At 33.6% G+C, this 14777-nt stretch overlaps 1 protein-coding gene across 2 annotated transcripts; it reads left to right on the forward strand.

Annotated features, from left to right (window-relative positions):
* Window positions 1-696: 696 nt before the first annotated feature.
* Window positions 697-13441, forward strand: LOC105168155 (AMP deaminase). 2 transcript variants are annotated; one of them, XM_011088110.3, is made up of 20 exons: window positions 697-1258; window positions 1668-1837; window positions 2465-2675; window positions 2825-3000; window positions 3101-3152; window positions 3251-3378; window positions 3460-3639; window positions 3754-3821; window positions 3906-4048; window positions 4649-4710; window positions 6849-6962; window positions 8011-8151; window positions 9661-9813; window positions 10125-10178; window positions 10262-10372; window positions 10851-11024; window positions 11117-11197; window positions 12675-12773; window positions 12998-13073; window positions 13154-13441. In XM_011088110.3, exons 1-19 carry the CDS (start codon window positions 784-786, stop codon window positions 13064-13066), a joined length of 2661 nt encoding a protein of 886 aa, XP_011086412.1. In that variant the 5' UTR covers window positions 697-783; the 3' UTR covers window positions 13067-13073; window positions 13154-13441. The 2 variants fall into 2 exon arrangements, with proteins under 2 accessions (XP_011086412.1, XP_088739937.1); XM_088883811.1 differs by lacking the exon at window positions 3460-3639.
* The last annotated feature ends 1336 nt before the right edge of the window (window positions 13442-14777 follow it).

Raw genomic sequence — 14777 nt, forward strand, 5'->3', positions numbered from 1 at the left:
ATTAATAAACAAAAAATAATATTTCTGTATTTGATGTGTTTTGGTGAAATTTTCACATTTTAATTACAACTTCTTGAACTTTGGAAGGCAGAAGAAACCTATTTTGTATAATTGAGTAATTAAAAATACGTTTGTGAAGAAACAATTTAGTATATGAAAGTGGTAATGAATCGGATTTTATTCAGAAATTGACGATAATTATTTTAGTTAGTATTCATATTAACAACTTCGTCCATTAATTTTATTTGTAACAATTATAACAAAAAACATATATAATTTTATCAAAACTAATTAAAAACTTACGTAAATATTTTTTTTGCTAAAATTATATTTTTGGTCCTATAACTTTAAATCATTAGTGTTTTGGGATCTGTAACTTACTATATCTACACATTTAATTTTTTTTTTTTACGAATTTAGTTTTGAATATCTTATATTTAATCATTTTTTGTCAAATTTAGTCATGTATTGACAATTTTGGTCCTAACAACTCCTAATTACTACAATATAAAGGGGACCAAAATTGTAGATACAGGACTAAATTCGTTAAGAAAAAGGATAAAATATATAAATAAAGTAAATAATTGGACCAAAAATGAAATTTGGAGTGGAGCAAAGGACCGTATTTTGATTTCAGCAGGAATGAGCAAGCACGTTGATTCGAAAAATGTGTTAGATTACTGAACTCTCCTTAATCAATTGCACTATATATTGAGAGGCGAAGTACAGTCTCCACCTTCATAAACCCCTAACTAAAACCTCCACTCACGCACTACACACACTATGTTTTCACCACCGCCACCATTCTCGCCGGTTTCACCGATTCAACTGGCGGTGGCGGCGTTGTTCGGCGCCTCTGTTATGGCTATCTCCGCATTCTACATCCACAAGCGTAGCGTTGATCAAGTCCTCGATCGCCTCATCAACCTCCGACGCCGCCACCACCATCAACTCTCTGATGACGAAGAATATGAATATTCGGAGTATAGTGAAAACGTGGAGACTGATAGGAACGTCATTATATGGAGAAGTAAAAATAAGGTGTTGAATTCATTTGATGATCATAATGAGGATAAGGATGGTGATAAGGTGAGGAATTATCGAGTTTCGTCTTCTTTGCCGAATGTGAGTGTTTCCAAGAATGAGTGGTGCAGCGAGGGAGCTGGTGCCCCTATCCGTTCATCGATGTCGACTTCTCTGGGTGAAGTTGATTTGATTTCTTCTGATTTACCACCAATTCGGACTGATCAGAGGGACGGTATGCCCCCAACCCCCAATTATTAAACAGTATATGTTGCCACATCGTCTGCAGCATGAAATTAGCTTTGGTAATGTATTATGGACGTAGCTGCTGTAGAGTTCACTAAGTCTTTTTTTCTAGAAAGTTGGAAGTTTGTGAACCTGTGATCACATTTCAGTTATAGGGGTGAAAACTCTTTGATGTACTAGAGGATTTACTGTACTAATTGGCCATTGAGCATTTGAGAACAAGGATACGACACTACATTGAAGTCATAATACTTTGGTAATGTTTAGGGTCGTCAAGGAATCACATTGCTAAATTTGATATGTTGCTTGAATTCCTGATTTGGTAGTCTGGATTGCTCTTATGCAATCTAATACACTTGGTTTGTAGATTCATGTTTATCTCATTTTTCTATACATAGGAGAGGAGCACTACATTGGTCATTCTGGTACAAGTATGCGAGTTGGATCAGCTGGTAGGCTTGTCACCCCTAGATCAGCAGGTGGTTATACATTTGAAGGCACTGGTGATTCGGATGATGAAGAAACTGAGCTTCCAATTACTGAGGACCATATGTTGTCCTATCAAAACGTAAATTGATTCTGTACATAGATTGTCTTTTCTTTATCAATGTCATATATATACTTCTTTCAAATAGTTTTTAAGGTGACTTTTGCAATGATAACCTAATATGTAGCCACTACAAGCAAAATCTGTTTATGATTGGAGGCAGGTGGCTTTTGCAGGTTTAATAATTGCTTTTTAGGGACTTGTTGAAAACATCAGAACTATGTGGAACCGCCATATGAGTACCAGTAATGTTCTTCCTGAATTTAGCATGGATCTGTAAGCATATTGGTGAAACTAATGATAGAATCTCCTGAAGAATTCTATACTAATTTACACCAGCTGTTGCTGCTGTGGCCAAAAGACTAATTCATTTGTGTGCTTCATTAAGAGCATGGAACTAGATATACCAGTAAATATAATAATGTCACCTGGGACTTTGTGGCTATACTGAATTTTAGCATCTTTTCCTTCTGGGCCAATCCTGGTTTTTGTGTCTTATCTGGTGGACTGTAAGATTTGTGGTTGCGTTCTATCCCTAGTAGATAATATTTCCCACGCATTCGTTAACCCTTCCTTTCTTCTCCCATTTTATTCAGCAATATTTGTTTACTAGAGTGTTGCCTACTGGTGTGTATCTGTGATGTGCAGGATATAAATCTAACAACTGAAAATCAACCCATTGTTGCGACGCAAACTGAAAAAGGGATTTACGTTCACGTTCAAGAATCTGAAGCGGTATTGACTGAAGCAGAGTCTATAGATCATGCTGACAGAAAAATAGATACAGCTCCAGCAAACACTGTAGCGAATGATCCTGTATTTAACAACAATATTTTCCCACCAACAACTGCATTGCTTGGTATTTCACCTTTTCCTCAAGGATTTGAGATTTTAGTTTGCAATTTGCATCATCCTTTGCCTTTTTACCTTGTATGCTTCTCTTCTTTCTAGTTATGTGTCATGTATTACTAGGTTCTATTTCTGATTCTCTTCATAATATGAAATCAGACTCTGTGAGTGTTGAAGAACAAGAAGTGCTGAAGATGATTCATGAATGTTTAGAGTTGAGAGAGAAATATGTTTTCAGGGAAAATGTTGCTCCTTGGTCGACAAGTACGAAAAAATCTGGTTTAGCAGAGATGAAAAATGATCCATTTCACTTTGTCCCTATTGAAGCATCTTCTGTGAGTTTTCCTTCCTTCCTCAACCCTTCAGAAGCTGTCAATTTAAATCATTTATGTTTCAGATAATTTATCTGGTATCGTTTCCATGATGTGTGAGCAGCATTTCTTCAAAATGGAGGATGGTGTAGTACGTGTTTATGCCAGTGAAAGTGGTAAGTTTTGAGGAGGCTGGTCTTCGAAAAACACTTATGCATACATATCTTCAGTATGATGTTAAAAATTCTTACTTTGTCTGTTTTTGATAATTTAGATACTGAAGAACTTTTTCCTGTTGCAAGTTCAACAAGATTTTTCACTGATATGCATCATCTCCTGAAAGTAATGTCTATTGGAAACGTTCGGTCTGCATGCCACCATCGGTTAAGATTTCTTGAGGAAGTAATTTTCTTTGGTACTAATCTTTTCTAGCATTAAATATGTTATCATTTTGAATCAGTAATAAATTTGACCTGATCACAGAAATTCCGCCTCCATTTGTTGGTGAATGCGGATAGAGAATTTGTAGCTCAGAAAAGTGCACCTCATCGTGATTTTTACAATATAAGGAAAGTTGATACTCATGTGCATCATTCTGCTTGCATGAACCAAAAGCATCTTCTTCGGTTCATCAAGTCGAAGTTAAAAAAAGAACCAGATGAGGTATTAATAAGCATATTCTAGTAATGCTTGCAGTTCTATTAAGTTCCTCCGTTGATGCTCCAATGTTATGCTCTTTTTTTTGGGAAAAACATGTTATGCTTTATTCTGTTGCAGGTTGTTATCTACCGTGATGGTCAATATCTTACACTGAAAGAAGTCTTTGACAGTTTGGATTTAACAGGGTTTGTATTATGTTTATTTAAAATGCATTTTCTTTGGAGGTTATAGTTTCTCGGTTGTCCTTTCAATGGGTGGTCTTCACGCAGGTATGATCTTAATGTAGATTTGTTGGATGTGCATGCTGACAAGAGTACCTTTCATCGATTTGACAAATTCAATCTCAAGTATAATCCTTGTGGACAGAGTAGGCTTAGAGAAATCTTTCTGAAGCAGGATAATCTCATCCAAGGTTAGCTTCATATCGAACAATGTAGACATGCATTATCTTTAAATTGATTTGTCGACAATTTATTGATTGTCAGCCAAACTCGGAAATAGTACGAAGCTGAATACTATATTCCTCCCTGTAACAACTATGGGAACTGTACATCTGGTCAAGATGGATTTAGGGTATACTTTTTGCTATTTGTATTGAAGTTTGCTATTCTTGATGGATGTATATAAGCTCTTCTCCATTATAGTTGTAGCTTGATTACCATCATGTGATTTGTTCACTGTGATCAAATAATTGCGTCCCTTGATTATTATGATGGAAATGAGCAGGGAATATAAAATCAGTTACTTGACAATACGTTTTAGATTCTCTTTTCCTGCTTTAGGATCTTATCGCCTATATAATTCATCTGGATACTCATGGAGCTGCTAGAAATTATTTAAAAATAAATAAATGATCAAATGGTTTCCACATGCTTATTCTTTCAATGACTTCTAACTTATAGAAGACAAGGTCATTGCTTTTACATAGAATCATGAATTCAAATGCTCGAAATGAAAAATATATGTTGATAATGGTCTAAACGTTAACAAAGTTAATTGTTCCTCTTATTAGGGCGTTTCCTAGCCGAAGTGACAAAGCAGGTTCTGTCAGATCTGGAAGCAAGCAAATACCAGGTATTTTTTCATCATCCTGTGCAGTTTTATCTTTTTCATGAAATTATGCTTTTCATGGGTTTCTTCCATATATTTATACACATTAACTATTTTTGTACTGCTGGTGTCAAATATCGCAATATGCATAAGCTCTGGGTAGTTGCTTGGTAGTGGCAATAAACTTAACAATGAAGATAAATAATAGCTATCTTTGGTCTCATTTCCCCTAAAATACTGTTTTTAGTTTGAAAAGTTTGTTTAGCTCTTTTTCTAAAACATACGAAACAACCCTATTTCCGAAGTTTTCTTTCCTAATTTTCAACCTTCTTGTCAAAGCTTACACACTGTTTTTAAAAAGATCTAAGCTCTGTTCTCAAAGAACACTTCTATTTTACATTTGGAGACCAGTACCGGAATATGTTATTCAGCTAACTCAATTCAAACATCTTTTCGCTTTCACACATTCTCCAAGGGGATTTTCTCAAACCATTTTCAACAAAATATTTTACAAAATGAAAATGAAAATGAAATGGATCTGAAGATAGCTAAATTTGTAATTCTCTCTTGTGCCTTGTTGCTTTTTAGATTAAAGTACACTGTTGGGTTTGGTCTTAGTTGAAAATTTATATATGCTCACTGAAATTCACCTTCTGGTCATCAGTTGTCTCATACTTGAACAAGATGGGGATTTGTTCTTTCTTCTAATATTGGATTGAAAGCTTAAACAAGTCCCGCAGCATAAATACATATTGACTTCGACACAAATATGAAGATATCTGAAGTTTTAAAATATTGATAATAGTTATGGTAAAGCTTCTGAGTTGGTTGGACTTATGAGGCTAACACCTCACAGTAGTACATCATTTGGAATTTTTCCACTATGTTTGTATATTCTTGGTTATTTTCAAAGTGCACATTTTTGTTTTTCGGTCAAAGATTAAAATACCAACAAGAAATGAAGTCATGGTGGAGACACATTCTGTGGAATTTGTCTCATTGACCTACAGGGACAGCTGTATCTTTATTTTTATTAGGGATATTATCTTAATCCATGATTTATAGGGTGTTTGGCTAAGTTTTTCTAAAACATCTTATAAGATATTTTAGGAGGTTATAAGATGTTGGATTTTATTTTAAAAATAAGTTACTCAAGCGTTTGGATAAAATAAGAGTATAAGACATATAAACATTTTATAAGATGTTACTGTGTTTTGCATAAGGTATTTTTATTGGTAAAACGACAAAAAAAAGGACATGATACCATGCATTAGATCAAATAAGTAGCTATTCATTGACATGGTTTGTATTAAATCTTTCTAAAAAGACTTTCATAAATAGTACTAATTAGTTTAAATCCAAATAAAAATTTAATACATATCTTTTTTACAAAAATAAAAAATCGACGAATTAGTACCTAAATTTTTACATAAAAAAATATTAACATTCATACTAGTCAAATATTAACATAAGTATATAATTGATACATATATATAATTTTTTTTTTAATTGCAATGACAAATTTAAGTCATATAATTGAATGTTTGTGTCTATATTATTTTTAACAAATATAATATCAATAGCATTTTATTTTTCTGTAACGATAATAATTGGAGATCAATTACTAATTACATAAGTGTGAATTGAATATAGTTATATACGAAGGGGGTGGGGGGGAGTTGGAGACCGAGAATATTCTATTCTTAAAAAAAATGTGAATTATGTCAAGGGTAGAATTCTAATTCTGAATTCTTAATTACATAGAGCTTATAAGATGTTATAAAAAAGAAAACTCTAAGAAAGTTTACCTTTTTCAAAAGATCTTATAAAATCCAAAACATATTATTTCAGATATTATACACTCTTATTAAAAAAAAATATGCCAAACGGTTTTAACATCTTAAAAATTCTTGAACATCTTATAACATATTTTGAAGAGCTTCTAAGCTTAGCCAAACACCCACTTAGAAGAGTGTGCGTAGACAACCATTTAATCATCGATATACATGCAAAGGGGCCCCTTATTATGCTCTAACCAAATGTTACATTATGAAGATCTGGAAAGGAGGTAAATATGAGGAGAATGTTGGTTTTGTGATTTCAGATTACTTAATGTCACTTACTGTTCTTCCAGAAATTCAAATTTCACTTGCTCTTTTCAGCTGGCTGAGTACCGAATATCAATTTATGGGAGGAAACAGAGTGAATGGGATCAGCTGGCAAGTTGGTTTGTAAACAACGGGATTTATAGTGAAAATGCTGTTTGGTTGATTCAGGTAAAACAAAGCCATTTCTGGTCAGTAGCTCTCTACATGCCCGCCAACTGAAATTTCACTGTTGGTTTCTGTTACTTCAGAATACTTTTTCTTTTAGCATACCTAATTGGAGGACTCAGAATTAATTGTTGTGGCCTCGATCTTTGGGTTTCTTGAAATGGGTTTCATTCTTTGGCTTGGCCCAAACAATGGGTTGCATGTAACTCAAGCTTTTGGATTTGTGCAACTATATTGATTATCCAGCTTTATACATTCATATATCCAAAAATGTGCATACATAGGGTGTCTGGTCCTGATGGTTCCGTATTCTAGAGCCTTTTCCTGCATTTTGATAAATATTCATGGTAGAGGATACAGAATCAGGAAGTAGACAGTGATATGGCTAGCTACTGTCATCTCTATTTTTCCGAGTCCTCTTTCTTATAATCTAATGCTTTTATTTTGTATTTGAGTTGATAGACAACATTTGTATTATGAAGGCAGTGTTCTGTATCATATTTATTTCCTTTTTCCAAACACAAAGATGTATTTCTATTTTGTATTTGTGAAAATAACATGTGTTTGGGTTAGCTGAAATAGTTGTATCTTTTTATTTATTGTCATTTTATTAAATTAGCTATTGAAATATATGTAAATTCGTATATAAATATAATGTAATAATTGAGGCAAGAAGATGATAAAAAAAATTCCAGCCAAAAGCACATAAAAACAAACAAGTTCTCACATAAATGAAAATTGTAAACTAAAACTGAGAAGGAATAAACGAACATAGCCTGGTCCAATGTTGGTTCCTGGCATATCATTCATGATCTAGTACCACGTGTCTCTAACATTGAACTTGACCCTTGAAGCACTAGTCTTTAGGCAAAAACTGTAATTCAAAACGAGCTATTGGGAAGAACAGTGTCTGTGCCTTCTTGATAGATATCCATATTTTATTTTGCATTTGTAGTTGCTTCTCAGTTCTCAGATTTAGTATGTAGCATGTTTGCACTTATCTCTCTCGGTTTTGGAGACTTATATTATGTTTCATGGTTGAACTCTGCAGTTGCCAAAGTTATACAATGTGTACAGGAGTATGGGGACAGTAACATCCTTTCAGAATATATTGGACAATATCTTTATTCCACTTTTTGAAGCCACTGTGGATCCGAATTCCCATCCTCAGTTACATGTTTTCTTATTACAGGTCTGCTTTGGTACTTAACTCTTGTCATCTTGTCCCCAACGATGGTCTTCATTTGCTTTTCCAAGAATCATTTTTGATTAACAGGGTGTTTGGCTAAGCTTATAAGCTCCTCAAATGAGCTCTTGCAAACCGTTTGGCAATATTTTCTGAAAAGAGCTTATAAAATCTTTTAAAAAATATGAGCTCTATATCATTAATATTTCATAAAGACAAACAATTTTAACCTTCACATATTCGATGAAGGATTGTCTCTCTCTCTCTCTCTCTCAAGCCTTATTTTATGCCACCTAATGTTGTACAAAAATTCAATATTAGCTTACATTTGTATTAATTCTCATGTCAAATTTTTCATTTTTGTAAAATAGAAAGATTATTATTAACTTTTTATTCGGATATAAACTAATTTGTAATATTTTGTAAGTATATTAAGGATTATACAAAATATGTCAAGAAATAGCTAGTTGATTTTAATGGTAACTTGTCCCGGTCATTTTACAAATAAAAAGAGCTTATCGTCCAAACAACCTAACATCTCAAAAGATGTGAAAACATTTTATAAGCTTTAATATCTTATCTTATTCAAATGCTTTAGGATCTTATTTTTAAAATAAGATCCAACATCTTATAAGCTCTTAAAATATCTTATAACACGTAAGGGCTTATAAGATGTTTTAAATAAGCTTAGACAAACACCCTAAGAGTGCAGTCTATTATAAGTTCTGCATTTGCTTAAGGAATTGTTCCATGTGCCATGTCATGTCATGCATCTATTGTTATGCAATCTGGTCTGGTATATTGCATTGAGATTCTGCACATCCTTCTTGCTCTTAAATAGATGAAATGCTTTCGAATGAATTGGTTCAACTACATACCATTTTTAAAGGGATTTGGTTCCAAGGCGACCGGAAATGCCACAGCAGCCTGCCCCTTGCGACCAGGCTGGTGGGGCATTGACGGCGGAGCTGCCCAACTACCCCTTTGATGAACTTTCTAGTATATTTATGGGTTTTGATGTAAAAGCACTTTCTTTTTTGTTCTTTTTTCTAGTATTAGGCTCATGGTCAATGTAAGAAGAAACTGGTGTAACTCAGGCTACATTCATAATTATTCTTGAGGTCTTAGTTTTGTTGGATGGTAAAATTTGTGTCACTTATCTTATTTTGCAACAATGAGTTCGTGGGTTTTGTTTATGCTATATTCAATTCGTTATCTTTACACTACTTAACTTGTAAGCATGCTCTTTTTTCTTTTATACAAAAGAACACTCAGCAAACACTTTGGAAAAATAAACATTAAAATTATGGCTTATTTTGTACTCAATTAGCTGCCAGTGCTTTAAAATTGTTGTTCCTCTATATTCTCAGCTAGTAAGTACTTACTGCTTTCAAGATTACTATCCAGGATTGAAATCATCTTCTCATTTATTTGGTAGAAGGTCAATTATGGTTGCTTCCCTTATGGATACTCACTTTTTTTTATTTCCTTTCATGTAATGTTTTTGTGGTACAGGTTGTGGGCTTTGACATAGTTGATGATGAAAGTAAGCCTGAGAGGCGTCCAACCAAGCATATGCCAACTCCATCAGAATGGACAAATGAATTCAACCCCGCCTTTTCTTACTATGCTTATTACTGCTATGCGAACTTATATACACTTAACAAGGTTAATATGTTCCTAACAATGAGCTGAATTGCATTCGATTCCTTCGAAGACAAACATCAAACTATTACATTATTGGTCTGATGAGCCTATTGAGACCTTTCTGGAGGAAATAGGAGCTAGGAGAACGGGGAGTAGGGAAATGCAGCTAGGTTAAAGGCATATAGAAAATGAGGGAATTTTTAATTACTACGCCAGGAAACATTTTCTACATTTTGAGATTAAACACCCACTACATTTCATTGTTAAATTTTGCATTATGTATACAGAAATGTGTCTAATGTTCCTTTTTCTTTCTCATAATTTTCTGTCAGCTCCGTGAATCAAAAGGGCTACCGACCATCAGATTTCGTCCTCACTGTGGGGAGGTTGTATTCTGATTCATCTTTCGCTGACAACATGATGATACCTTATGTTTTTCCAGTATGTTTTTAAAAGCCATCTCATGCAGGCTGGAGATGTTGACCATTTAGCTGCTGGGTTCCTTCTATGTCATAATATATCACATGGAATAAATTTGCGAAAATCCCCAGTCCTGCAATATCTTTACTATCTCGCTCAGGTTAGTTAATCTGCTGGATTTTGCCTTATCAGCTTGCTAACATGGGTTTAACCACTTCGGGTGATGCATGCAGAATTTATTGATGCAAGTCTGATTTGATAATCCATGTGAATTCTTTAAAATTGGATAATGAATTGACATCAAGGACAGCCAGATCTATGTTATGATACATGTAGATGCAACCTGAATATAAATTTAGTGCAAGATATACAGTAAGAGAAAATTGATAGCAAGTAATCATATTCTGCAATAATACAGCTTCTCATTGTGAGGTTGGTTCGTCCTCTAATTCCAAATATCTTAATAACAAATGGATGTGAACTGATTTTAACTCTTCAGATTGTTTTAAGTATGTCACTGCTGAGCAACAACTCGCTCTTCTTAGATTATTATCACTACCCATATCCAGTGTTCTTCTTTATTATATCTTCTATATTATGAAATTTACAAATGAACATGAACGGATTTTGCTATTCAGATTGGTTTAGCTATGTCGCCCCTAAGCAACAACTCGCTCTTCTTGGATTATCATCGCAATCCATTTCCAATGTTCTTCCAGCGTGGCTTAAATGTCTCGCTATCGACTGATGATCCTCTACAAATCCATTTAACTAAAGAACCTCTTGTTGAAGAATATAGTGTAGCGGCAAAGGTTTGTCTTTCTCCCCATCCATTCTTCAATGCCAATGTATGTGTCTTGCATGATTTATTATTGTTGTTGTTGTTGTTATTATTATTATTCAGGTATGGAAGCTTAGTTCGTGTGACCTTTGTGAGATAGCTAGAAATTCTCTCTATCAGTCTGGTTTCCCTCATGCAGCCAAGGTTAGAAAATGATGGCATTTCCAGCATTAGCTATTAATGTTCTTGATGATTTTCCTCTATATTTTCTCACTTAACTTAGAATGTTGCTTGGCTGATTATATTTCACCATTTTCAAGGTTTTAGTAATATTAAGTGTGTGGAGGCAGCAAGAGCGGCATGACAATTAGTTAGCCTTTTTCCGAATAAAATCAAAACTTGAAGTGATTTTATTTTTGCTGATTGCTGCTAAAAAGAAGGAATAGTTTGTTGTAGGAGGTGGAGGACTGCAGGTGTATTGGTAGAACGGAAATTAAGAGCATATGATACAATATTCAGGTGCATGACAGTGGATGTTCCATGTCAGCTGATTTTTCCTTTGAAATTAGCTTTTCTGCTTTCTGCCTCATTGATGGTAGGTCTTGGGGGAGATGTGCCATGTTCCTTATGCCATCACTTAGGCATGGTTATTGCGTTCTTGGATGGAATACCTCTCAATTTTACCGATTTTGATGAATAAAATTTCAATTAAATCCACCTACCAAGGGAAAATAAAAGGAAAATGTGATACCTTATTCCCCAGAAAGTCTCTACTTGTTCATGAGGAATGGAACGTCCTAACATCATGAAAAGGAGCGTTTGCTTTTTATCTCCAAAGTGTGTCTCCTTTGTTATGTTCTACTTTCCTGCTTTGAGCATTTTTTCTTGCTTAGAAACAAGTAGAAGAACACAAATCTCTATCATGATCAGAAAAGCCTGTACATGTCAGTGGCTTCCAGTGATATAACTTACTAAAGTGTCTCTACTTTAATCATAACTTTCATAATTGTCAAAACTAGCTCATGGTTTTAATCATGTTGGCCTGAGCCTAACAATAAGAAGTAACTTCACGCAATGCTTTCAAATTCGGCACAAGCACCATTACATCTGTGTGGCATACTTTGTCATAATGTACAGTGGTTAAGCTGGGGCAACATTTGTGTTTTCCAATGGTGATTTTGTCCTTTGAAATGTTTGAATTAACAAGAAATGAATACAGCATTGGAAGAATTTCCTTCAGTCATTAATGACTTTAACTTGTTAGATTTTACAAAAATCTAATGTTCAAGCGAAGTAGTCATTAATTTGTGAACTGATGACTGTTCACACATATAGTAACACTGAACACTAACTGAATTGAATATTCAACTATGTTCTCCAGCCTACATTGTTTCTCATTTGAAACAAATCCTGTCGTGACTTTGGCTACTATACTCGTGGCTTCCGAATCCTCTGGGTCTGGATTTCTTAAGCTTTTAATTGAGTGGGACAGAGAAGTTGACATGGTTATTCCCTTCAGTTTTTAGCATTGGTTATATTATACGATGGTGAATTAATACTGCAAAAAGAGCATACTAATACTTTCTTGCTGATTTTCATGAGGGAATACCTAAATAGGCCTTTGGGTTTAACTTCAATACTTAATTAGTTTGCTAATAGATTATCTGGATTGTTTTTGTAGGTGCACTGGCTAGGAGATGTGTATTTTAAGAGAGGGCCAAGAGGTAACGATATACACAAGACTAATGTGCCAAATATTCGGCTTTCCTTCAGACATGAGGTGAGCATTCACATGCTGCTTCTTCTATTCTTCTTCTTCGTCTTCTCTCTTTCTCCTTCTCTCCCCCATTATGTCAAATGGATAAATTTGCTGAATATTGAAGTGTTGATTGTTGAACCTGCTATCGATTAACATCACTATCAAATTATTTCTGTACGTCATTAACAAAACCCTTCTGGAGATTATCTTTACACACTTGCTTCCTCTGATGTGGTGTTCTGCAGACATGGAAGTCAGAGCTGCAATACGTCTATGCTGGAAAAGCCAGACCTTCTGAGGAGGTCGACCACTAGAGGAATGGTGCGGCAACATTTACAGATAATCTCTTTTCAAATCAGGGTAAAATCATGGGTCGTAATAAAGTGTATGATTTTGTGCAGCTAGTATGAATCCCACAGCTCGATGATGATGCAGCTTTTTCTTGCTAATATATGTTTCCAGTAGGTATATACTCGATATGTAGTCTCGTATTTTGCTGCCTCTATGGCTCTGCATATGTTACACCATCCTCAAGGTGAAACAGAGAATTTGATCTGGAAATTTCTCCTCTGTTGCCTAATAATCTTACAATTCCCTTTGTGTTTTTGTTTCTAGTTTATGTAATTCAAGTAAATGAAGTTTGAAAAGAGATGTTTCCATCTGAAATTGAAAGTACTAAACTTCAGACATGGTATGGTATATGGAACATGGATCTGAAATGCAGCATGGAATGTAACCAACAGCTCATGGTCTATGTGGGTACACAGATTTATAAGTAGTATTATTGGATATTGTCAGCCGAGAATAAATGGTATGTTTGTTATTGTAGATAATACCAATATCCGAATTTAGCATTTTAATAGAGTTTGAACCAATTTATTAAGGGACTTATAATTATTTAATTTACCAAAATCTGAAAAATATCACTTGGAAGTATTTTAATTTTATTCATCTCTCGTTAAAATAGAATCAAATGTATTGTACTCGTTTCGAGTTAGTTCCTATCATGGATGGCGTCGTTTCGAGTTACTTCCTATTATGGATGGCAATGGGATGGGTTTGCTAAAAATTGAGATCCGCACCCATAAATCAAATTTTAGGCTGGACCCAGGATCCTTCTGTTTGGATCTGGTTAATATTTTAAAATATGAAAGATTATAATTTTTTTAAAACAATATTATTATCAAAAGGTTAACTTTTTTTTTTTTTTTGAAAAATTTATATGTGCATGATTTAAGCATTGAAATATTAAAAAATTTAGAATATGTGTTGCTTATATACACATTAAAATATTTCTAAACTATTTATATTATTATTTTAATTTATAAAAATATTAAGTTTATGTATTATATATAAGTATAAATACATTACACATGTCTTTTATATACTATGACCAAAAATATTTTATATTATGTAATTATACAAAAAATAATAATAATAATGAGAATGGGTCCAAATTCGAACCACTAATATCCTAAACCCGCACTGGGACCCGCTTTAAGGCTTTAAAATCAGTTTAGATTTCGGGTTTGATTTGTCCATGATAAAATTTAAAATTGAAAATTTAAATTTAGATACATCTTGAGTAAAATCAAGAACCATTAATTGAAAATTTAATTTCAAAATTGGTTCGAGAGCCATTAATTCAAAAATAAATTTCATTAAAATCTCGAGCAAGCTCAAGAACAAACGTACAACTCCTCATGCAATAAAAACGCAATTATTTTCCAGAATGGATGGTAAATTGTAATTGAAATTTAATGTTCCCAGATGTGATGGTAGTTGTCACTAAATTACAGGGACATCAAGTTTATGTAGCTAAAAATAGAGTCATATAGAAAAAATCATCAACGAGTTCCTCTAAAATTGATATAATTATAAATATATTTTTATTATTAAAAAAATTATTAAAAACTCCTTTAATTTTAATCGTCGTATAATAATTATTTAATTTGTTAATTTTCGTTGAATTATGCCTATATGTCTTTGTGGAATATAAATTATAATTTTATTTATTTTTAAAAA

The sequence above is a fragment of the Sesamum indicum genome, linkage group LG8, assembly GCF_026168435.1.
Source record: "Sesamum indicum cultivar Baizhima isolate 11 linkage group LG8, ASM2616843v1, whole genome shotgun sequence".
Taxonomy (NCBI): Eukaryota; Viridiplantae; Streptophyta; class Magnoliopsida; order Lamiales; family Pedaliaceae; genus Sesamum; species Sesamum indicum.